Raw genomic sequence first — 24,996 nt, 5'->3', positions numbered from 1 at the left:
AACAATGTGTTTCTTGAATGTAGTTTATGATGCTGTGAAATGTCAGACTTGCCCTGAGTTGTCTAGACTGGAAAAGAACAGTTGTAAAAAGAATGACAAATAGATGTTTTTTCTTCTTTTTCTGTACTAAATCTATATTAAGGAGATGCAGCTCCTCTCAGTAGAGCTGATGAGTTGGCACTGAATTGAAATCAAAATCAATGTTTATAATGGGAAGCTGTCCTAACGTCAATACTCGTATTTCTTACTCTTCGCTTAATGTTACAGATATGAAGTCATTCACTGCAACCAATTGCAGTGCACAGAATACATACAGGTGGCAAATGTGTCAGTTAGATAACAGGTTCATGTCTGGTGCAGCCGAAAAATCCTGTTTTCAGTTGGGAGGGCATGAGATCTGCAGGAATTAAATAAGTAAATAAATAAATAATCTGTCTTGCTATTGCAAATATCGTAACTTCCTCAGAAAATGTCCACATAATGAGAAGATGAACAGTACTCATCCGCAATCAAATTTTAACAAGTGTTTTACTAATGCTTCAAATATGGGGGTGATAATTTCAAGGAGATGTTACAAAATCTAATGATGTTACCTTTCTAAAAGTTGCTCCTCCCTGTACTTTTCCCCCTTCCTCAGCACAGAAAAGTAGCTCAATATATGGATAAGGGAATTATGTATCTCCTGTTTCTTCCTTGCCATCTCTGTCTCTGTTCCTTTTATTTTTACCAGTTCTTTCTGTTCCACTCTCGCAAGATAATTTTAAAATGTTGCGCTTTATCCCCATGTGTGCATGTACCATGTGTCCAGCCCTAAAATGAATATTCAGATTTAACAAATGCCAATGCAATAATGCCAGGTAGGTGGGTTTCAGATCGTGTTCCTTACTACTTGCGGGTAGTTGCTTAGACAACTTAAAAATAACCTGAGAACTATCTGCATAGTTGTAAATGAAATGTTTAATAACACTTAAAGTATGTTTTTCCAGTGTTATGTCAGATATTAAAATGTTCCTAAGTGGGACCTGTGCCTGACTGCTTAAAAAGAAATGCACTTTGTAATCGAAGTTTTCTATCAAGTGCTGGTACTTATACTTTTATCTAATTTGTATTATCCTTCACCTGTATGAAACAACAGTAGCAGTTTTCCCAAATGTTGGGTAATATGAGACAAGCATATCTAGTACACAAATTAATTAAACAGACCCTATCATGTGAGTTTCTGAAAATTTAAGATTCTTCAGTCACCTGTACAATTAATCCACTACAAACAGTATAAAGTAGCTGTGAAATGGGAAGGGGTTTAGAGGAATTAAATTATATTCTATTAGGTTCTCCCCCCCCCCCCCCCCCCAACTGTTCAATATCAACAGGAGCTTTTTAAATGCTTTACCTGACTCTGATTATCCTTTCATTTCTCCCCTAGAGAGAAGGGGATTCTTGGGGATGGTGACAGGAAGCCAAGAGACCTGACAGTGAGCAATCTGTGATAGTTCTCTCTGGATGAAATAAATCACAATTAGACACATCCATCATTACCTTAGCTATTTCAAAGAAGATTTAAAATAAGACTAGAAAACACCAATCATTTCCTTTAATTTATACAGCTGTTCTTTGGGGCATGTTTTCTTTTCTTTCGAAGATTTGCAAATGGTGTATAAGGAGAAACTTACGTGAGGGCCAGTAAATGTTACCAGCTTTGCTATGACAGTATCATCACTGTAGGAACAGGGTGCATGTATTGTAAACAATTGCATATTAACATCATGGTCTCATTAATCACAAACTTCTCTGATCCATGTCTCAGTGGCAGCCGCTACTAATTAACTCGCACACTAATTGGGTCAGATGAAATAAAGTAGACAGCAGACTAGAACAGCCTGTTCTCTAATTTCTTTTGACAGAGGAACAAGAAAGGAACTTGAAATATTGCAGGCTAGTGCTAGCCACCACTGTGTACTTAGTACGGCTCTTTGTAATGAATATTTTAATACAAACTGTAAGAAATGTCGGTTCTCCACATATGGTTAACCCATCCTTCTCTGTCTGTGTGTGACCTGCATGTGTGTGACATGAATTTTGATGGTCTGTGACTGTGTAAAGCGTTTGTCTGATTTTCTCTTAGAAGCAAATCAGAAAATCTGGGAGAAAACACATAAAAATCAAAGCTCTTCCAAGCTTTGCAACTATGTATCACTAGGTGGCATTTGCTGAAAACAGTACAGCAGTTTCATTTTTATGTCAGAAGCTTGTGTGAAACGCTAGGTATGAGTGTCGTATTTTAGACTCTGATTATCTGTTTTAATCCTGATGCTTCTTTTAGCTTCGCTTGTTATTAGTCAACAGTCTATCATTCAGAAAGTTTGTGGATTCTTATTTTCCCATTTCGACGTGTGCTGCTCTGACCTGCTCCTGAATAAACCTCACTGCCCTTCATCCCTGGTCCTTATTGCTGGTATTTGAACGTTAACAGAAACCTAGCTGGTAAAAACCTCCAGCGAAGGAAACGTGTGGTCAGTCTAACAGTAAGCGTTTATCTGCTGTTTCCTGAACAAAACAAAAATAATTGCGTCTTCTTCATGAAACTTATGAATGTGGAAATTGTGGATAATCTTATCTAAGTACATAACCTTGGCTTTTTGATTTTTAATAATTATGATCTGTTATAATAACACTCCCACGCAGTACCTCTGGCATGGCTTGCTCTGAGGTGGCCTGCTGGTCTGCCCTCCAAAGCTTAATAAACACAAACAAAAACCCCAAGAAACCTACAGACTCCATGTCCTGGCAAAAAAAGCTCGCTGTTGGCCACAGCTCCTTGATGAATTTTCCTCCTCACGCTGTGTATAACAGCTTTCCTGGTGAAAACTGTAAAGGCTAGGGCCGTTTAAAGTTTTTTCAGAAGCGTGTTTCTTGTTTTGTGAGGATTTTTTTTTTTTTTTTTTTTTTGTGATGCTGCTGAAATACAGGGTCTGCCAGTGCTGCTGCTTTCTGGCGTGTAACTTTTCCCACAGCAGTGACAGGAACATTTTTAACGCTGGGGCTCGCTTCAAGCCAGCTTGGTAACAGCAGCCGAGTGAGAGCACTTGCTTTCACTTTGAATTCGTCTCAGCAGTTCTCGGACCGTTGGTGCAGAGGAGCAACGACACTTGTTCCGGGTTGCCACTAGCTGCGCTGAGTAAACAAACTGGTTTTTTTAGTCTTTAACTGGCGAGGGTTGTGCTGGTGCTTGGCTGTATGTTGGGGCTCGCAGAGGCCACTCTGCCGCGCTCGCTGGCCACGCTGCCTGCCCGGGCCTGTCAACCTCCCCTGATGCCGCAGCCCTTCCTCCACAAGCAGCAGCCTCTGAAGGTGGCCATGTGCTCTGAGGAGGGGGCAAAAAGCTGATACTGATCCCCTCTTTTTTTCTCCTGACAATACCCTTTTTTTCTGAGAAGGGACAAAAATGGGTTAAAAGTAAGAACGTATGGAACCAGAGTTAATACAGTCAGGATATATTTAATCTGTTTATGATATCTAGTCACTCCTTCAAACAAGTTAAACATTTTTTTTTTTTTTTTAAATGTCAGTTAGGTTCTACCTTTTTATCCAAGTCAGACCAACAAGCAGAGATGGGGCTGAGCAGCAACTGCGGCTTCCTTGCTCTGAGCAGAGTGCGATCTCTGCTAACCGACCTTACAAGTCCTTTGTTGCCCTGAGAGGTGAAAGGATCAAAGCATCTTTCATCAGCTGTGGTGAAAATTGCAAGTTTGGGCTGCAGAGTTGCAATAGGTTCTATGTATAGCAATAATAATAGTAAATCTGTACAGCAAAAGGCATACCTGTTGATTTTATGTAACATCACATGATGTGTCAGCAGCGTTTAACTTGTTATACAGAAATAAAAATTTCTGTTCAAAATAATCCATCAAGAAATAGTAAGGTGTTTTCCACAAATATGTGACAAGATGAAGTTAGTATTTATCAACAACTCCTACTGTTCTTTCACAGTTTGGTAATGTTGGTAACCTTCCCCAAATTTTCTGTGAATTTTTAATGAATTTAGTATAGTTTAACACACTAAGCAGGCTTATGCATTTTGTTGCCTTTACAAGGAAATGCTTTTAAGTCATCTTTACTGGTATTTTTTCAAAGTACTTCGATGTACTGGCAACATGATTTCATTGGTATTTGCCAAAATGTTGATAGTATAATTAAATCATACAGTATTCTGCAAGTTCCAGCAAACTGCAGTGATTTCAGCTGGTTTAGCACCTTAAACCATCATGGGTGTTTGAGCGAAAGCAAATGTTACTTCATTTTAAGATGTAACACATAATCTGCAGTATTCAGAAAATGCCATTATAATGATATTATGTGCTTCTATTCATATGTTGTTAAGCCTACTTTTCATTTGACAGTATATGTACATGTCATTGAAAAATAGAGACTAAAAGGGACACCACTCATACACAGCTGAATATTCAAGTGAATAATTATGTATTTCCATGTAAAGGCAACTTAAGTCGTAAGCTGGACTCTTTTCATTTTGATCACCAGCTTGTCAGGCAGAGATTTGTTTTTTAATTTTGAGAAATTATTTATTTTTTGCAGAGATATCTGAGGTATTGAAATAGTGGGGTTTTTTAGGTTGCATTTTAAGAGTGATTTCCCTTTGGGAAGAACTTCCTGGATCCAAAGTAAATGCTGGTTAGAAAAGAATAAAAGAAAACCAACAGACAAAATCAGTAAAGTTCGTGTTTGCAAAGCTGTTAATAACTAGGACACTAAGCCATTTTTGGTAGAGTGTGGTTCAAAACTAGTTCAAGTCCTTATTTGTGAAAGCCTAACGCAAGGATGGATCACTAGCATTGGAGGTGGGTGTCCTGACAGTCAGTGTGGTGTTACATGAGGTGGGAGAGGAAAGCACTGCTACTCTGTTCCCATGCCCTTACCTTGCTGATGGCAAGAGACGCAAAATCAGGGTCCACTTCCAAAGAATACTTACCTCCTATACAAAATCAGAAGAAAGGAAGTCTTAGGAAGCTTTTCAGGGGAAAGAAAAAAAAAAGTGTGGTGGTTTGTTTGTTTTTTTTTCTGTCGATCGATTCTTTCTCTGATGTTTTTTTGCAACCTGGGAAGCTAAGTCATTAGCTACTCCACTTAACAGCCAGCCAGCAAGAAGACAATGACCAGCCCATGGGGCCCTTCAGGAAGGTTATTGCCTATTAGGAGTTCTGCTTCTTCCTCTTGGGTCAAATCCGTAGAATGGAGAAGTACGATCAGTTCCCAAAGTGTGTTTGTGTGTGGTAGACCAGAGGACAACTAGGCCAACTGCTGGGAGTATCATTACCAATGCATGAATTGGAGCTGAATACTCTGTTATGTATACTTAAAATGTTCTGGATATGTACACTGAAATTCTGATTATTTTCTTTATTTTAATTTGGTTTTTAAAAATTCCATTGGAATTGTGCTGCTGCTTTTGTCTTGGGAGTTGCATCTGCTGCAATTGATTTAGAGGGAAGGGCTGAGAAATGCTGGGGGGGGGTTCGTTTTAACAAACATTCATCAAATTACTTCAATTTGTTTAAACCTAGATCTATGTTTACAGTTCACAGCTGCCTGTTATTGTTTTAGAGATCGTATGTAGCTTGCTTGTGTTTGCTGCACGTGCTTGGGTGGTCCACCTGTTCAGATTCGCTGCTTCCTTGTGTATGATCTTTTAGCTACCAGATATCACAGCCAATGCCTCATCCTTTTCTCTTTCCAGAAAGAAAGTGTTTGTCTCTGCCTTTTCGCATCCCACTTCTATTCCTTCATATGGGTTGGGTCTTACAGCCGCTCTCTCTTCTGTCCCCTGAGCTGCAAAAGGAATCCCTCCCTCGGAGTTCCTGTATTTGCAGGAGGGCATGATGGGGAGCACAGTTGAGATGAACTCTTTTTGGTATAGTAATACCTCTGGTCCTTTCCTAAATTTGCCTTGAATCTTACTAAGTGTCCTTAGAAAATGTTGATAGACTATTTCTGGGAGGATTGAATTGTACTTTTTTTTTTTATATTGATGAGAATTTTCTGAGTGCTGAAGTCTCCTGTTTCTGCTGAGCTTTTGAATAGGTTCATCAGTGTTTTGAGAAGCTTGAGGCAGTTTGATTATGGTGATTTGACTCGAGTTCCACAGTAAAGTCTCAAGGGGTAGCACAGGGAACAGGGAGCTTTAACACTATGGAGATAAAGTCAACACACTGCTCATCAGTGTATTTATAGAAGATGGACAAAGAATTGCATCTTATGTGTTGCCTTACATGAGCAATAAACTTCAAATCATTGGCTGTCTGTCAAAGCAATCTATTGTATTTTCTGTCAGCTTGTGAATGTCTTGGATGACCTCAATGACGAAAAATCAAAGCTAGTCTACTCAAATATCATTCAGTCATTGTATTGCATTGATTTCTTCTTTCCCCCCTCAGATAAGCAAGAATGGGAAGGGAACATTTCTCAGCAGTTGTAGTTACTGGCAGAGCATTGCAACAATGTGCTGAAAACCTCTAAGAACAGTGAGTCGATGCAGCCAGAGTATCAATAATGTGACTGTCTGTGGCCTCTTTTGTTCCTAGTACTCCCGCCATTGCTGGTACTCACTCCCACTCACTGAAGCAAATCCTGACCTCTTCTAAATCTGCATTGTTTGGCTGCCAGGAAATCAAAAAGCAGTTTTCATGGTTTTATTCTCTAAAGTGCAGTGTTCGATGAACCTGCAGTTGCCATGAATTACGAAATTGACATCTGCCTTACCACCATTGTTTCAAAGTTTCCAGCTAGGATAGGGGAATTCTTTTTTTCTGTTTTCTTTTGTTTTCTTTTTTCTTCTTTCTTCCTGATGGTTCCTGGTAGACCAAATGTAACTATTCAGTTGTTGTTTAACCCAGCTCAAGGCAGTACTGGGTAAAAGGATAAGACAAGTCTCCTTCTTTCCTGTTTGTGTTCCAACCTGTGATGGAACTGCTTGCTGAAAATTGCATAAAATCTTCCATCACACAACCATGCCTCCTGTCACTGGCTGTCTCTGCATCAATTCAAATATTTTACACATATTATTTAATGTCTTTCTTGACATCTTAAAGACAGTGGTTTGTTTGTTCATTTCTTTCAAATTAAAGCTTATAATCTGAGGATATGGTTCATTTCTCATATCCCTGAACTGCCAGTGCACTTTTGTTGAGTGCCTTCTAATTTTCGAAAATGGGCTGTACTTACGCATGAGGAGAGTTTCCTAAGCTACTTGCATAGGAAATCACCACCCACATTTGTGGAAGGTAGGATGCAGATGGTAGGAAAGATGTGGTCTTGATGTTGTGATCTGTTGGAGGAGAGGCTGGGGAGTTTCCATCCTTGGAGATGTTCAGAAACAGACTCGACATGGCCCTGGGCAACCAGCTCTAGGTGACCTTTCTTGAGCAGAGGGGTTGGACCAAATGACCACCAAAGGTCCCTTTCAACCTCAAACATTCTATGAGTCTGTGAAGCATTATTTATTCAGGTGTGTTGAGCAAGAGAGGCTGAAGATCCTCTAGAAAAATGGTGAAGGATGCACCAAAGAGTGGAAACTTCTTCCCCCCACCCCAACGTGTTTACTGTGGGAGAGTGGCTTATATGATACAAATGGAATAATGTAGTGACATATATACTGTATGTTTCTGAACCTTGGTTCATTTAAAATCTGCTTGGCATTCATCAGCTCACATTGTTAAAAAATGTTGGGGTTTTTATGACTTGTTAACACTGCTGTATGCTTTCAGACTAGTATCTAAAGTATACTAGACATTTTAATTTTACTTGTTTTTTACTGTTGCCACTTTTTATTTAAAATGTTTGCTGGTGTTTAGGGTTAGAAAAATAACTGTCACTTAGTAAAGGGTGACAACATAATGCTGGGTTTTTTGTGGAAAATAGATGGGAATTTTATTTGAGTAATAGGTTGCAAACACGAAATACTTCATGAAATATCTAGAAAAGTTGTCTGGTAGTCACTTGCCATTAATAATGGCATTTAAGAGCATTTTTGTTCTGTTGAATCCTGATTGCATGTTCCTAAGCATTCTTCAGTGTACCACTTGTCTCTGTTAGCCTTGCTACCTGATTAAATCTTAGAACTGTCCTTTGTCAGATGATTAGCTCCATTTAATACTGCATTTTCTTTCCTGGCCATAATTTCCTATCAGCTCTAGCCTGGAATAACACTTTTAGAGTCAAATGTGCAGTTAGCTCATTCGAGAGGTTTGCATTCACAGCTGCAAAGCTGGATGCTTATCCAAGCAGAAATATATCAGAACTGTAAGAGCCATTTGCATATGTGTTATATTTAAAAAAAGGTCTGCGCAGTGGTACTAGAGGCTCGCTCTAGTGCATGAAAATTAAATAAATCTCACAGGTCAGTATCTTCTTTCTGGAAGGCTTTCTATAGACCTTAGTGTGTTCGTTTTCCGAGTTGAAAACTTACAGAAAGCAGGTTAAGCCTATTCCCCTCAGTGTCCAGCATTTGGAGAAAAGTGTGTTCTTGCTGTGGGAAGTGATCACATTATTATTGTGGTAAAAGAATTCAGGATCTGTGCAGGGCTTCATGTTTAGGTTTAGCTGGAGAGAGACGCTATGCTATTCTGCAATTCTTCCAGCTTGAAAAAAGTAAACATATGATGTTACCCTTGAACAGCCGAAGGAATTACCTGCCTCGCCATTTGATTATTCTTACTGACTCACAGTGAAAACACCTGCAAGGGCATTCATCAGCTCGCTGCTGAAGGATCTGTTATAAACGCAGTGTTATGAAAGTGGCAGCTGAGTGTTCTTGGCACGTTTCTACAGCACCCAGACAAAGGTCATTCAGCTTCCACATCTAGCATTCAATCCATAAATCTGGGTTAGGAGAACATCTTTTTTTGAAAAAAATCATGCTTACTGTGGGGAAATCATGCCATGCGTAACCAAAAGATTGATTCCTTTTTAGGTTGGGAGGCTGCCACTAACAAATGGCTGTGGTATAAACTTGGCAGAGTAAGCACCTAGAGATAGAAGTGCTTGAAATGATCTCCCTATAAAGATAACAGTAGTGGAATAGATTTGTGTTTGCAAAGGTAGCAGAGCATTGCCTGAACTTTGAATAAGTTTCAGATGTTCACGTTGTGGGTTTAACTCTCATTCTCCTCGGGAGACCCTGCTTTTTATTAGCTTGATGGACATGAGTTAATTGATGACTGGTAGATATAGGGGGGGGGGGGGGGGAGAGGAGCAGAATCAAGCCACACATTGTTACTGAATATTCTATTACAGTAGCCTGGGATAGAAACGAGAAAGTTTGAACAGTTTGAAAGAGGCGGTTTTACTTCTTTGCTTTTCCCTGTTAAATCCCACATGTTCTTCTTCTATCCCCTTTTAAGTTTGTGTGTGGTGTTTTTATCAGAGATGATTAAACAGGAATAACTATTTATATGTAATATTTTATATGAAGTTGCTGAATAAGTTTGTAATACAGCATCGGTTTGAATATGGATCTTCCACCAGCAAAATGCATCTTCCGTCTCCCATCTTCTGTGTATTGCATATGGCTGGAATAAGTCAAAACTGTATAATAAACAGCTTACTAACAGTCAACAAAGAAAGAAGTGATGCTTGTGGGGAAAAATAAAATTTTTAACAGCTTTAGCATCTTTTATTACCAAAAGTGTGCATGTCCTCCTCTTGTTACTGCTTTTTGATGAATTTCTAACTATTCAAATATCGCTTTCAGCCAAGGGATGAAGCAAGCAGCATTATTTGGGATAGACAGCAGCAGAACTCTAGAAAGTTTATTGTAGCAAATACTCATGTACTACTGGCAGAATGTATATAATGCTTGACTTCTGTGGTGTGTTTCCAGTAGTACGATTGCATCTCATTCATGATCATCTGAAAGCAATTACAATATGGTCCTTCCTGCATGCAGGAGATTTTTTTATGATGAAATAGTAGCTTCACAAATACTAGTATTATTTTTTCATAAGTATATTGTATTGTTGAGAATGGAAAACATTCTTGTGAAAGGCATTTTCAAAGTGCTATTGAGATGAGGTTTTAAGAACAAAAGATATATTTGTATCAAAAAGATTTGCCTTGTCTTGCCTCCTCGGAGGGGTAGAGGGAGGGAAAGCAAAGTATATTATTAATACTGTGCATTTCTCATGTAGCTCATCCATACTTGCCTTTCAGGTTCAGCTGAATTCATTAACATTATTAATTGCTGAACTTTTTGGATGGGAATTTAATATCCCTTTTATTTAAGAAGTGTAGAGAATTTTATTGCAAACCAAAATACAGCATTGAGTGAGCTTTATTTTAGTATAAACATTTTGGAGCATTTTCCACATATGACCTTTAATTCTGGTTTCGTTTGACTTTGTTATACAAAGAGGTCTGCCCTTCTGTATTATTTCAGGAATGATGCGTAATAGATCTTTTTGCACAAATGCTTATGCGGTTCTAATTTGAAGGCATCTCTCTCTTCCCACCTACATAAAATGCATCAGATCTGTAACTTTGTGTGTCCAGTTCCATTCTGCATCAAGACTGTAGTTATAACTTAGGTACAGAAATCAAGGTCTAAGATAATCATCTCATTCTACAATGTTTTACATATTAAAGAATTGAGATGGAATTTCGTGTAATGCTGAACAAATATGTGGGGTTTTTTATTTTTCTAAGGGAGGAAAAATATACAACAAATTGTGACAGGTAAATAGCTGCAAGGCAGAAAAGGTGTAGGGTATGGCAAGGACTGTGTATGGAGAACTATTGTTGTGGTGCAGAACTCTTCACTTCCTCAAGGCATTTGAGGATGCACATATAAACTTGTTACTTCAAGTACTTTGCTAAAAGTACTGTAGAAGAGTTTCCTGCTGCCAAAACCTTTGGGTAACATGTTTTTCTATACTTATATGCAATTAAAGGTTTGAGTAGGATATTTCAGATCCTCCTGTAACATCTTCCCTTCCAAGGGAAAAGATACACAGAAAGGGTGACATGAGTTAGCGATACAGACCACGACTATGAAGGGAACCTGTAGCCTTTCAAAAATATATTGATGTAATTGTCTAGGAATATATCCAAATAGGTGCCCTGAATGTGCTTGAGTTAGTAGTAGCAGCTATACTAAAAACCAAGACCGAAGCTTTAATCAACAATGTTGTACTATTTTGTTGAATAATTCTAATAAACTGCTTTACTTTTCCCTTGCAGATGAACGGGAAGATGTTCAAAAGAAAACATTCACAAAATGGATAAATGCACAGTTTGCTAAGGTAATTAAATATTTTTATTTATAAACCAAAGTAAATTTTGTATATCTTTCAAAAAAACTGATATTCCTCCATTGAGGCTGAATTTTTAAGATAGCATTTGCAAGTTGCAGGTATTGCTGAATGCAGTTGACCAATTTATTAGAAAAAAATGTCCAAGGTTTATTCTCTTGATTTAAGTAGGAAATGAAATATAAGAAGCCATCCTCTTCTCAAAATGTCCGCTGCCTCAATTTATTTTGCCTCTTCTCAAACTAGTGATGCAGATGTACTTTTGTTGTTTGGACTCCTTTTTTATGTTCCTAACGTACAGAGGAATTTCTTCTATTGGGCTTGCCTTTTCTTGTTTCTATTTGCAATCGCAGATTTAGCAAAACTAAAATAATTGGAGTAGAGCAAGGTCAAAGATAAGAGGTGTGATCCAGTCAGCAAACTATGAAAGTCAATTATAGTAAGTTTTGAAATAGTTATCTTTGTGAACTCTTGGAGAATAGTAAAGATCTCTAATGTACTGGAAAAAAGAGAAAATGACAAACTTATTTAAAGGAGCCCCCCTCCCAGTAGTATATAATACATTTATCTTTAAAACACAGGAAAAATTGAGCTCAAACTATTAATTTATGGAGGATAATTACTGAACTGCATTTGCCAGTAGTAAACTAAATCAATCCTGTAATCTTATTTGATCTGCTAGACGACAATGAACTAGTAGCTGTAATATATCCTGTGTTTAGTTTGGCTTTTGATTGTGTTTTGATTCTCCTCATTATAAAAAGAGGAGTAAGATATTCTGAATATGACCACCACAATGTTGAAAAACATGCTCAGCGGTGGTTCAGTCAAATGGGGATTCCCACAGGACTCTTCCATGGTCTGGAGCATTTTTTAATAGTGATTCAAGTGATTTAGCACACGGTTTTGCTCAGTGTCTTTACAGCAGAGATGCCCAGCAGTTTGGAGGACTGGATCAGGATGAAATACAATCTTGAACAATTGTTGATGAATACTAGTAAAGTGTGAGATGTTATATTTAAGACAGAGGTTAAATGCTTTCACACAGAAGGTGGGATAACTGAGCTTGCAAAGATAAAGCAAAGAAAAGCTCTGGGAAGTGTGGTGAATCACAAACAAAATGAGTCAGCAACACGCTACTATTACAAAAAAAAAAAAGGGCAAATTTATTATGGCTGTGGTAATGGAAGTGCTTGACAGAAAGTGAAAGATGATATTTTATTTTGCTTGGCAATAGTGAGATTTAGCTTGAGTGATTTACTGTCTTGGTGGTCCATATATGAAGAAGTGGCCCTAACAGCAATCATCTAATATATACTAATGTGAAACGTATTCCCAATTCGGCCTTGTTATTGTCACAGAAACAGTTATGGAAAACTGAGAGTAACTGTTTCTATATCTAAAGAAAATGTCAAGTTCTTAGAGCGTTAATTTCTCAGAACTGGTTGTTTTATGGAAACTCAGAGCAAGTCTACAGAAGGAAAACAAGAATTATAAAGGGTTTAGAAAATGTGACCTATCAGCAGATGCTTTTAATGGTATGTCTGACTTAGCTGAGTGATCTAGATATCTTTCCTCCAATTCTAGTTCAATGAAGTGTGTTTTAACGGTGTATTAGCTACCTTCTACTTCAGTTCTATAAATAGTGGTTTTAGTTGTATGTGAACATGCATTCATAAGCTTGATGGAGAAGTACTAATCTCCTTCTACTTCATTTGAACTTTGATAAAAACCTCCTAGACACTATGGTTCAAGTATTTCTTTGCCTCATGAATTACCTGTGGTTTGGACAGGGTTTTGTTTTTTTTTTTCCAACAGTCAATCTACCAAAAACTCTTGATCTTTAAATCTTGGACAAATTACTCTTGCCCTGCAAAACTTTTATGAGACACCAGAATAGTTAGTCTGAAATTGGAAATCGCATATGTCTGGTAAACTCAGTAATACCTGCTGGCTGCCTGTGTGGTACAAATGCAGAAAGCATAATTTGCTCTTCAGTGCAGTCGCGTGCCATGCGAGCTTTATTTCTGTCTGGGTTTTTCAGGACAGAAATACAGGAGGCCCTGCTTCTATTCCACTGTAACATGAGCAGTCATAGTTACTGGCTGTGTGCCATCCTGGGACTGTGTTTCTCCCACTTCTAAAGACGATGACATTTTGGGAGAGGTGGTCTCCAAAACATGGAAGTGGATCTCCATGTGAAACCTACAGCTTATCCTCCTTCTGACTTGTTTAAGTCCATCTCTGTTTCTAGCTGTGGAATTGGTTTCAGTTGCAGGCTACTTCCTGGGTAGCGATTTCTCATCATTGTTAGCTTTGTAAAACTGTTACCTAAATTACTTTCTTTGTAGAGTTGGTTTGTATTCACTCCTATGTGGTTCTAGAGGTGCAGTCTTGAGCAGATTAGAATTAAGATAGAGGAATATATTACGTCACTCACTTCTCTTACTTGTGAATAGTGGAATCCAGGTCAATAATCGACTGTAAAATATTTAGGGTTGCATGAAACTGTTTTATACAATTTCCACCCATCCACAACCCTCCGTAGCAAAAAATACCCCTAATTACGCAGTCAAAGTAACAGCTTAGTTCTACATGTTCTATATCCTCATTTGTGTTGGGTCTATAGTGCGTTACCCCTCAAAGAGCTGTATTCCTTTCCTGAAAATTCAGTGTCTAGAGTACCTGTGTGTCAGTACACTTCTCAGATGAAGCTTTCAAAACACATTTGTTAGTTGCTTTCACATGACTAGTGATGTGAATACAAATAATGCCTTTAATGTCAGAAGTTGTAAATTATTGAAAAATAATTTTCTATTTTGTCATCAGCATAAATTAAGAACCCATGTGTAAATTTTATTTGTGGGCGAAAAAAAAAAAATATATTGTTTGAATCGCAGGCTTTTAGGGAAGTAATAGTCCTTCTTCTGGCCACACACACCGTGGCATTTTAGTTGGACTATGCGTACGTACTTTGGACTTGGATGCTTTGAGATCAGCAATGAACTCTGCTACCTCTTAGCTAAGGAGTTGAGTCCCTAACATGAAATCCCGAACAAACTCTCACCCACACCAGCTTGGCAGTTCTCGGTCTGTGATGTGCAGAGCCGGGAAGTCTCTGGCGTATTACCGAGCAGCCTGTGAGAGGGTATCTAGGGAAAGATACCTAGCAGAACTGTCAGCAAGATTACAATTGCTATGGGTGAGGCCATGTCTCTCTCCATCCTTTTTTCAGCAGGTTGAATGGGGTGTTCTAAATGGAAGACCTAGGGAAAATGCATTTACAGGTCTCTCTTACAGCTTCTTCAAAGAGCAGGTTTCTCTGTAGTTCGTACTGCTTTTACTAGCCAGGAAGTGGATTATGCAGAAAATCCGTACTTTACATATTACAATATGTGACTCATCAATAAGCAGTTCATCATTGTTTCAGTAAGATAGGCCAAAAGTTGGATTTTCATGTTTGTGAGATAAAACACTTAGTAAATTGGAAGTGTAGGAGAAATGGGAGAAAGTAATCCGCGAGACCTTAGCGTTTTGCCTCTTCTAAGCATAGACATTGTGTATGATTTTCTTCAGAGATACCTTCTTGGTTTACCTTCTAAATGGCATGCAATAATAAGTTGAAAATCAAAGCAACTTCAAAAATGTGGAGCATATTAATTTAATATTTTATTCAGAAAGAGTTTTTCTTTGTCCTCAGAAGTTGATTTATAAAATAATGAAGTTTTGCAGAATGTACGTAATGATAGCAAAGGAATATATTGTAACCTAGTTTTTAATAATAGAACTATAATTAGAGCTCTCACAAGAGATATACCTAATCCTGCATGTGATAGCTTTTGCTCAGATCTCAACTTTTTAAATTTGAAATGACCGAAACCTTAGTTTATAAACTGTTATGGGTTTGTGTGGCAAGGTTTTGGTAGCAGGGGGGCTACAGGGGTGGCTGCTGTGAGAAGCTGCCAGAAGCTTCCCCCATGTCTGATAAAGCCAGTGCCAGCTGGCTCCAAGACAGACCCACTGCTGGCCAAGGCTGAGCCCATCCGCGACGGTGGCAGTGTCTCTGGGATAACATACTTAAGAAAGGGAACGAAAAAAACTAAAGGGGTGAGATGGCAGTGTAGAGAGAGGAGTGAGACTATGTGGGAGAAATAACTCTGCAGACACCAAGGTCAGTGAAGAAGGAGGGGGAGGTGCTCGAGATGCTGGAGCAGAGAGCCTTCCCTTGCAACTTGTAATGAAGACCATGGTGAGGCAGGCTGTCCCCCTGTAGTCCATGAAGGTGCACAGTGGAGCAGATATCCACCTGTAGCCTGTGTAAGGGACCCCAAGCTGGAGCAGGTGGATGCCCGAAGGAAGCTGTGACCCTGTAGGAAGCCTGTGCTGGAGCAGGCTCCTGCTAGGACCTGCAGACCCATGGAGGGAGGAGCCCACACCAGAGCAGGTTTGCTGGCAGTGCTTGTGACCCCATGGGGGACCCACGCTGGAGCAGCCTGTTCCTGAAGGACTGCACCCCGTGGGAAGGACCCACGCAGGGGCAGTTTGTGAAGAGCTGCAGCCCATGGGAAGGACTCAGGTTGGAGAAGTTTATGGAGAACTGTCTCCCGTGAGAGGGACCTCATGCTGGAGCAGGGGCAGAGTGTGAGGAGTCCTCCTTCTGAGGAGAAAGGAGCGGCAGAGACAATGTGCGATGAACTGACCGTAACCCCCATTCCCTGTCAAGAAATGGGAGTGAAGCTGAGCCCGGGAAGAAGGCAGGGGTGGGGGGAAGGTGTTTCAAGATCTGGATTTATTTCTCACTATCCTGCTCTGATTTGATTGGTGATGAATTAAACTCCCTTTTCTCCCCAAGTTCGGTGTTTTGTCCGTGGACAGTAATTGGTGAGTGATCTCTCCCTGTCCTTGTCTCAACCCTCGAGCCTTTCATCACATTTGCTCTGCCCTGTCCAGCTGAGGAGGGGAGTGATAGCGTGGTTTTGGTGGGCACCTGGCATTTATCCAGGCCAAACCAAAACATAAATGAAACATAGACTCTTAACTATGCATTTTGGGAGAACGCAAATATATCGCAAGCCCTCAAGTGTAGCAGCTTTCTGCTGGAGCTTTGAAACAGCCAGAACAATGACATTAACAATGCCTGTAACCCATTTTAAATGAACTTATGTTGCCTCGCTGGTTAACCATTTTTAGTTGTTCATTTCATAATAGGCTTCAAAATAGAAAGCGTTACTGAAGATGGAAATGTTCTTTACTTGCATGTAGGAAAGTGTTTGTCAATGGCAATTAATTTTAAAATGAAAAGCTGAAAATTCCAGCACAAAACCGAAGTGACCCACCCTAAAAAGGAAAGAGCATACTCCTACGACTAAAGAAGCATTGGAAATTCATTTTGTTCCCTCATTATGGAGAGCGTGTCTCAAAGTACTGACAGTTTTAATGTCAGCAATAAAAATGTCGGTTGTGAGTACAGAGAAGGCAAGCAGCTAATCATTGTAAGTTTTGGCAACTTGAATTTTAGGTTGTACCGTTATGGCTAACTTGAGGTCAACAGTTTAACCTGTAAATGGGTTTCATAAAAGAATAGTAATTTGTTAATGAGTTTGCAGATTAAAATATCAAAAAAAAGGTGTTCATAAAATTGCTTGTAAATTCAGATGTTTAAATATGTTGTCCACATTTCTGCTACAAAAGGGTAGAAGATTCCATTGCATAGTCAAAGAAGACATTATGAAAAAGTGTACTGTCATATATATAAACAACGAAATTACTAATCCTCAACCAGGCAGGAGCAAGAGTCAGAAAACAGGGAATGGTAGGGTTTGGGAGGGAAAAAGAGGGTAATTTTTTATGGTTTCTCTAGCTCAGACTTTGGTTTTCCTTCTGTTGTTATTCAAGAAGGAAGAATTTGAAAATGATTTGAGGTTACCCAATATTTCATTACTTAGCTTTATGGAAAACCAGGATCATTCTACAAGTAATCCTTTTAATGGAGAATTTAAGTTATGAAGAATGGCAGCTTTTTATAAGCAGGTGGAAATATTAGGAGGTAGTTGTTTGTGGGGTGACTATGGAATTAGATTATATTCCCATTCTTGTGATCATGTGAAGAAACATAGTAAAGATGCAGCCTGTGCCAAAGAAGGTAAAGTTGACAGCCCAAGTTAAGATATAGGCAGCTAGCAGAATAACAATCACCAAAATTAAATACACTTTTTATTAATGAGGTTGCTTTGAATAACAGCTAGATTGTTCAGGCAACTGGTATATGCAGAGGTAAAACGAGCACAGAAGGGGGCATGGTTTACCACTTGAGTTGAACTACAAAGCAGTCAAAATAATTTTCTAATTACCCAGTGTTTGTATGTGGCTTATATGGTAGGAGGTGTGGTGATGGTCTCAGTTCTTTTCTTCTGCTGGATTTCATGGATAACCTGAAGTTATTCAAGACTCTCATTCACTTTAGTGATCTCTTGCGACTGTAGATGAAATGCCTTCTCCATCTCCGATAACAAAAACTGCTGATAGAAATGAAATGTTTACTGACCTTTTGAGGAAGCATGTCAAATATTTGAGGTACAGAAAGACTGTACTACCAGAAGTCTGGCATCTGATAGAGAAATTTGCAGTGCTGCTTTTGCTCCCATGCTTGCTCTGTTTTCTGTGCTATCATTTACAATGACTTAAAACAAATTTAAAAAGCCACTCACAACAAAGTGAATTCAGTGTTGCACACTCTGGGAGTGGAGTAGTCTGGTGAAACTTTGTGGAGAAGACAATAGTAGCTTCATTTGTCAAATTTCTTTAAGATATAGCTTCTAACATTTCTTTATAGCTTGTACCATTTCCTTTAGCCGTATTTCTGGAATACAGTTAATCAAGAAGAGGAGCTGAAGGGAGGGGGTTTGGCAACAAATCACAAAAACACAGGTTAAAATGTTCAGTATTAGTCCTGTCCAACAGGTCAAATGAAGACAGCTGCCTAGATGGGCGAGTGATGGGTAGGAAAATTAGAATTAAATTTTATACTTAGAGGTTCAGATCAGTGTGCTCAGGCTTCACTGATGTCTGCTGGTGTGTTGTATTTTCTAAAAGCAGAATAGCTGCATATGCATGTCTATGAGAAGACTAGAAAATATCCCTAGCTGTTTCACATAATAAAAGTAATCAGTGGTGTGTGCTGGTGTTGTAGGATTTCAGTTTTCGAATTGAGTTCAAGAGAGTACATCAACACTGGCTTTGCAGGACAAACTTTAATATCGTTGGAGACAAGGTCAGGAAAGTTCATTCAGATAACTGTGGCACTTTAGCCATTTACACAGATTTTAGTGCCTGCACAAAAGCCTACTAGAGTAACGGAGTAAATAAGTTTGCTGAGCTCCATGTTGCCACAGATTAGCCTGCGACCATTCCCAGTCACAAGCATTTGCATCTGCCCTATAATTTTACAATTTGTTGAACCAGTACCTGCCACTGCAGTGCAGGTGTATTCTCAAGCTGTGTAATTCATGCAGTCTTTATCACTGTTTTCAGCTAAAAAACAGAAATCCGACTGAGCTCTTCCTACATTACATTTGCACTCATTCTCAACTACAGGGGAAAAAAAAAAAGTTTAGTCTTTTAAATTAAGAGGTAAAAAGAGTTACTGAGAAATTATCCTAAAAAGGGTAATTGTGGTCAAAGTAAATGTGGGTTGAATGCTGACCCTGCTCCAAGCCTTGAGGAGTAGTACAACTGAGCAACCAACTCAGTAGTTGCCAGTGTTGCATCTACCAGGTCATGGAGTAGCACATATTGTAATTTTACTGCTGCCACTGTGTATTCACACTACGGCTTGCTTCAGAAGCTTCTGGTTTTGTGCTCATGTTTGTTTCCTTATTTGGGTCAGTAGAGTTATGCTGAATTTCACCCAGAAAAAAAGTTGTGCTCTGTTCATGCAAGGAGCACTAATTTGGAGATAAATGTCAAGAAGGATCAGGTATCATGTGTAAGAACACTGACTTCAGAACAAACAAAAGATGGATTGTTAATAAAATTTTGAAACTGTGTCTGTGGTAAAACCCGATCAAATCTTTAATGGCTGCATATTAAAAGTGAATATAGTAGATGTCAGCTTAATTCATTAACTAAATATTGATACTACCTTTGGAGCAGCCTCAATTTCTTTTTTTTTTTTTTTTTCTGAAAGAAAACTTTCAGAAAATCACACAAATTTAAAATTGTATCATTTGTGATAAATCTGAAAAAATTATAGTTGGTATTATTTGATGTTGGTAAGGCACCATGAAGGATATTCATCCATCATAAATACCCAATTAATCTGTTCTGTTGTTGCCAGCACTTTCTAAGTGCTACAGTGAAAGTGATGAGAAAGAGCAGTTTACTAATGTGGGAGCCAAATGACTTTTCTCTGCTACAGTGTGGCAAATAACCAGAACTCTCATTGAAGATTAATATTGCTTAACTTTGCTTTCCAGCTCTGTGGGATCAACACTACCCTTGGGATGCATACTGTTTTAAAATCCTGGGCTTTCTTATGCCAAAAATTTTTTAATAATACGTCTTGCAAGAGCACACCGAAGGCCCATCAAGCCTATTCTGTATTATTAAAGCAAAAGCTTTTCATCTTGTTTTGAAGCCAAATGATATTCAAACCTGGTATAGAAAACACATTTTCATTGTTAAGTGTTAAGTGATTTTCATTTTTTTGATATCTCCAGATTCATAAGCACGTGTCAGGCAAAACACATGCTCAGAATTATTTGCATTAATGTACAGTAAATTACCTATTTGTTCTCCATATTCTGAATCTCTTTTTTTTATGATGCAGTAAAATGGGATACATGCTGTGTGAATATTTATTATGTTTCAAATACATTTTCTTTGGAATGAAAAATAACTTTAAAAATATTTTTATTGTACTTTTTAAAATAATACCAGTGGCAATATTGCCATTTATTCACTCAGAATTTTATTCTAGAACTTCTGCTATCTATTAATGGTTTTTTATACATTTTTTATATGACCAAGAAAGTTACCATGAACAGAAGGTTACTATGCACAGAAACAGGTACAGTTTAAAGGCACAAATATGTTCATGCTTTGAATTTTGTGCATAAAATGAACTCTGTGTGCAAGCTTTCAAACTTACAATCTTGATGACTTTTTATATTTTGCTTCCAAAGTAATTTTTCAGTTTACTGTTGGCAAAATACGTAGGGCATGTCTGCCTTATCAGTTTAATACTTAGCAATATTTAACTCTGCACGAGGTAGAGGCCTGGATGCTGGCAAGGATTAAATTAGACGATTAATCCCTTTGCACTTACTGTAAAAGCGAGGAACGCCAGAAGCTGAGTGGTGTCTCAGTGCAGCATCATGAAACCAAAGTGTTGCTTAAGAGGGCAGTCTTCTCTATTTTCTCTGTTCTTGCTAACATAAGAAGCGCAAGCCGCATGACCCACTGTGGCAGTCACGCAGCTGGAGCTGCCTGGAAAACTGTCAGTACAGAAAAGAACCCTTTCACTGAAAACCTAGAAAGGACAAAAATGTGTTTGGTTAGGCTGTTTTGCTTCAGAGACACAAATATAGATGTTTGAGGTTAACGAAAAGCTAATGGGACTATCTCTGTGTTGTTCTTGGTCACATTTTTTATTTTTTAAGTTGATGTTCAAACAGCGAAGCCTTCATTTGTATGCATAAGGGGGTGGGATTCTCTAATGTTTTTTTCCTCTGTAACGTTCTCCCATTGCCAGCAGAGTTTACAACTTTGCCTGTTGTTTTTTTTGTTTTTTATTCCCCCGCCAAATGTCTAAATGACTGCATTTCAACAAGACAGCTTTTGGAAAGCAGATTCATTTTCACTTTGATAAAAAGTGTAACTTCTCCTTCCACTTAGTTATCTGCACGTCTTTTGGTGGAGCTGTGTTTACTGACCGTGTCTCTCGGAAGACCTTTTGCTTGCAAGTGGGACTTGCTTCTGCCTGCTCCCTTGGCTGCACAAGCGGTGACATGTTTTCTCTGCTTTGCTTTAGTGGGCATAAATTCAAAACTGGCTGCAGTTCAGGAGCAGCTTTTCCTTGGTGACAGTGGGGTCTGCCTCCACCAGAACTTTATATCCATCTCCGAGCCTGATCCTCTTCCCGGGCTGAGGTGCCTGTGGGAGCTCAAGGCCTGGTGCCACAGCCACCCTGCCGATGGGCACAGCCGCCTGCGGGTGGACATCCCCAACGGTCAGAAAGCGTTAGAGCTGCTGCTGCTGCAGTCTAGTCACTGAAGATTGTCGTGTTCTCAGTATCTTTTGTTTGCTTGCACATGCAAAGGTTATGTTCCTTTTCCGAATCAAATTGTAAGGCTAAAAATGTTTTCCATTAAAAGTGACTTCCCTTCCAAGAAACGTACGAGCAGATTATCTTAAACAATGAGCATCTGCAGGACGAAACACTTTCACCGTTAGGAAGGTCTGAGTGAATACAGCCTACATTTTAAACGCTTCTAAGATAATGTAGTATCCCTGACCTTTAATTGAAACTTCACAGTGGATTAGTAAAATTAGGAAACTAGACTAAAATATATGCGTTTTCATTATGTTAAAAGAATTTGTCTCTGCATTCTTGTTTTTATAGCCTCTTTTTACAGAGTAGCAAGGGCTTCCCTCAGATGCATTAGACATGCCAAGCAAGCAAAGCAGTCACTACAGTTGGCAATAGAGGGCACTGGACTTTGATTTCTGATATGTTTTACCAAGGAAAAAAGTAGTCAAGTGAGGTTTGTTGAGCTCTTTCGCTTTTTCCCTCTTACACTTGGACTTGCACCTCCTAGGCTTTTATTCAAACTCTCATTTGCTTAAGTAAAAAAGAATAATCCAAAGAAAATTGAATACATGCTGTTCTCATGAAGTTACTGTGTATGTATCTAGAGGGGGGGAACAGGCACAAACTAAATATAGCACTATAATATTGGTCTCAGTGGTGCATATGTCTAGCTTGCAAATTTGTAAACATTTACAAATTTGCATGATTGTTGCTGGCAGTAGACATCATCATTTCCGTGCTCAGAATTCATTACCATTACATCTAATCATCTTCAGAATCTCCAAAGCAAAACTCTTCATACAGGCAGATAAGGCTTTAGTGGATTTATGTTATAATTGGACTGAAGGTTCAAAAATAAAAACAGAAAAACATTTTCAAGCTACTGTTCCCCCTTATCTACATGCTCTCTTATGTAAACATACTGGAGCTCAAGCAAATCATACTGACCGTTCCCCTGATGTGCAACAGAGGTATCACATGCCTGAGGTTCGATGGAGAGAGGAAAAGAGAAGGTGCAAGCACATACAGTTAGGAGCGGTGCAGCTATCTCTCTCGAGCTTTCTACATCTATTAAACACATCCAACATATCGCCGTGTGTTGGTGTCAGGTCAGGTTAGTCAGTGAGGCTGAAAGTCAGGGAGTAACTTGTCTGTCACCAGCCCAGCTGCATGCCTGCACCCCCCGGCAGGACCTCATGAGCTGCTGCCCGTGCTGCTGCGGACCCATTCCTGAACCTCCCTCTGCCTGAGGTGGGGGTGGGTGCATCTTCTGCCTCTCAGACATGTGTGCTTCTTTCTGTAGGCTGCCTTCGATGTCAGGAAGCTTGGCCATTCCCCTTATGTGTTAAATGCAGTTTGTAAAAAGCACATCTCAGAGAAAAATAAGCAGACTAAATCCTCCAAACCCCAAAGCATTCAGTTTAGGGCAGACTGCATCCATGTTACAGACTGCATTCTTGGATGTTGGTGTTTCAGTGTTGGTAATGATGAGATGACCCTACCCCAGTTCTGTAAGCACTTACATCTTTACTTATCACTTTCTTTATTATGCTTTGAGATATCTGTATTGTTCACAAAGACTTTCTGTTCTTTCAGAGGGTGGGCTGATGGACATGATTTTACACCTGGATCAAATGCAACTTTTATTGAGGTTAATTTCTTTATACCATGTCCCTGTATTATAGGTCCTACCTTGGCACGAAGACAGAAGAAAATAACATTATGAAAGATGTTCCTATGGTAGAAGGGCATTGTTAGAAATAATAATCTTATCTGTACAAGGGTGCAAATAACCATATTTGCACAAGACCTTGCCTGTCTGCCTTTTACATATGAAGGGGCTCAGTCAGGTCTTGGGGGTATTTCTGGACGAATACATAAAGAATATGTACGATTTATATGGCTACTTACCCCTTCTTTCTCTGATCATATGTTTAGGCTGTTTTGAAGGGCAGATACTGTCACCTTGCACATGATATCTGCAGTTATTTCTCAACAGCAGTGGCAACATTGACATAGACACCCTATTGAGCCTTAGCTTAGAAAATTAGTTATTGATAAAAAAAAAAATCCTTTTTTTTTTTTTTTTCTCCTGCTCTGGAAAAGCTGCCTCACTTGTGAATCTTTTTTCCTCTGTTTTAGTATCCCAGTCAAATTAAATATTGATGTTCATGTCACTGACTTTGATAATACTTTTACTTTTTTCAAAAATCTACATGACAGGTGTTATTACACAGAATAGCCGTTTTTTCTATCCGCTTTTCATAGCGTGTTTGATTTGCAAGTTTAAAACTATCACATTTACTTCCTGGTAATAGTGTGAGCATATGTGTTGCTGACTTAAAAATAGGATGCTTTTACTGTGCTCGAGTACATAGTATTGGTTCTGTTGAAATTAAGATTTCAGGGGAAAATATAAAACAAGTAGCTTCTTCTGTTCAGTCTGGTGCGGTTTTAAAAAAATATATATAAGGTTACTGAAAATCCTAAGCTGCTGGTTACAGTAAAATCCTTTCGATTAAAAAACCAAAACCAACCAAACAAAACTCCCTGACTTAACTCCCTGAGAATAATAATAGTAAGTTGTACTTCAAGTTGGTTAACTTCAGTCTGTTGAAAGTTATAACAATTTAACAGACACAGGTAAACATAGTTATGAAAAAAAATTAAATGAGACTGTTCTTTGTATTTCTATTTTTTTTGCCTAGTCTTAAGCCTCAGGAGAAATCAATCTGTAAGGGCTTTGTCTGTGCAGAAAACAGAGGGTGTATGTTCTATATATTCTGTAACCTCCAAGCAGAGTTACTATGTGCTGGATTGAAGGGGAAAAAAAAAAAAAGCATGCTGATAATTTACAAATCTGTTGATTTTTTTTCTTTTTTTTTTTCTTTGAATTTTTCAGTGATATATAAATTTGTGCTTTAAGTCGAGGTCTAGTTTTCTTTGTGAAAAATTCATATAAAAGGCATGCCTGGCATTCAGTACAAGGAAGTCAGACAAGAGAGACATGCTGCAATCGCATGTAAGCAACGTAATATATCACATTGGTAGAAACAGGGTTCTATAATAGGGTTGTATTCAACTATTGCATCAAATGTTAAAATCCATGCTCAAAAAAAGGGAGTATCATCTTGCAACCCTGATAGCAATGACTCTAAAATACTAAGAAAGCTCAGACAGATTGCAGTGAAAAAATCTCAATCACTGTCTCTCAGATTTTGTAAATGCCATGTATGCATAAGATATAAACCGTAATTTTTCAGGCACTGTAAGAGAGCCATTCTTTAAGCAACTAGTCAGAGCTCACAGCAAGAGGAAAAGCAAGCCTTGATTTCAGTCCTGGGCAATACACAAGACTGTTGCAGTCAATGT

General features: G+C 38.7%; 1 protein-coding gene across 17 annotated transcripts in view; it reads left to right on the top strand.

Annotated features, from left to right (window-relative positions):
• Positions 1-24,996, top strand: part of DMD (dystrophin) — a 1,341,705-nt gene that overhangs the window by 305,611 nt on the left and 1,011,098 nt on the right. For 16 of the 17 annotated variants that reach the window (XM_075430262.1, XM_075430225.1, XM_075430235.1 and 13 more), the window contains exon 2: positions 11,245-11,306. The exons of the other annotated variant lie outside the window; for it this stretch is intronic. Coding sequence is in view for 14 of the 16 variants with exons in the window: in XM_075430225.1 (XP_075286340.1) it covers positions 11,245-11,306 (62 nt within the window). In the remaining 2 variants the exon portion in view is untranslated. The remainder of the gene's footprint in view (positions 1-11,244; positions 11,307-24,996) is intronic. 17 annotated transcript variants of the gene reach the window in all.

This window comes from Opisthocomus hoazin, chromosome 1 (genome assembly GCF_030867145.1).
Source record: "Opisthocomus hoazin isolate bOpiHoa1 chromosome 1, bOpiHoa1.hap1, whole genome shotgun sequence".
NCBI lineage: Eukaryota > Metazoa > Chordata > Aves > Opisthocomiformes > Opisthocomidae > Opisthocomus > Opisthocomus hoazin.
Note: the sequence above shows the minus strand (reverse complement) of the source record. Positions and strands in the feature narration are given on the sequence as shown.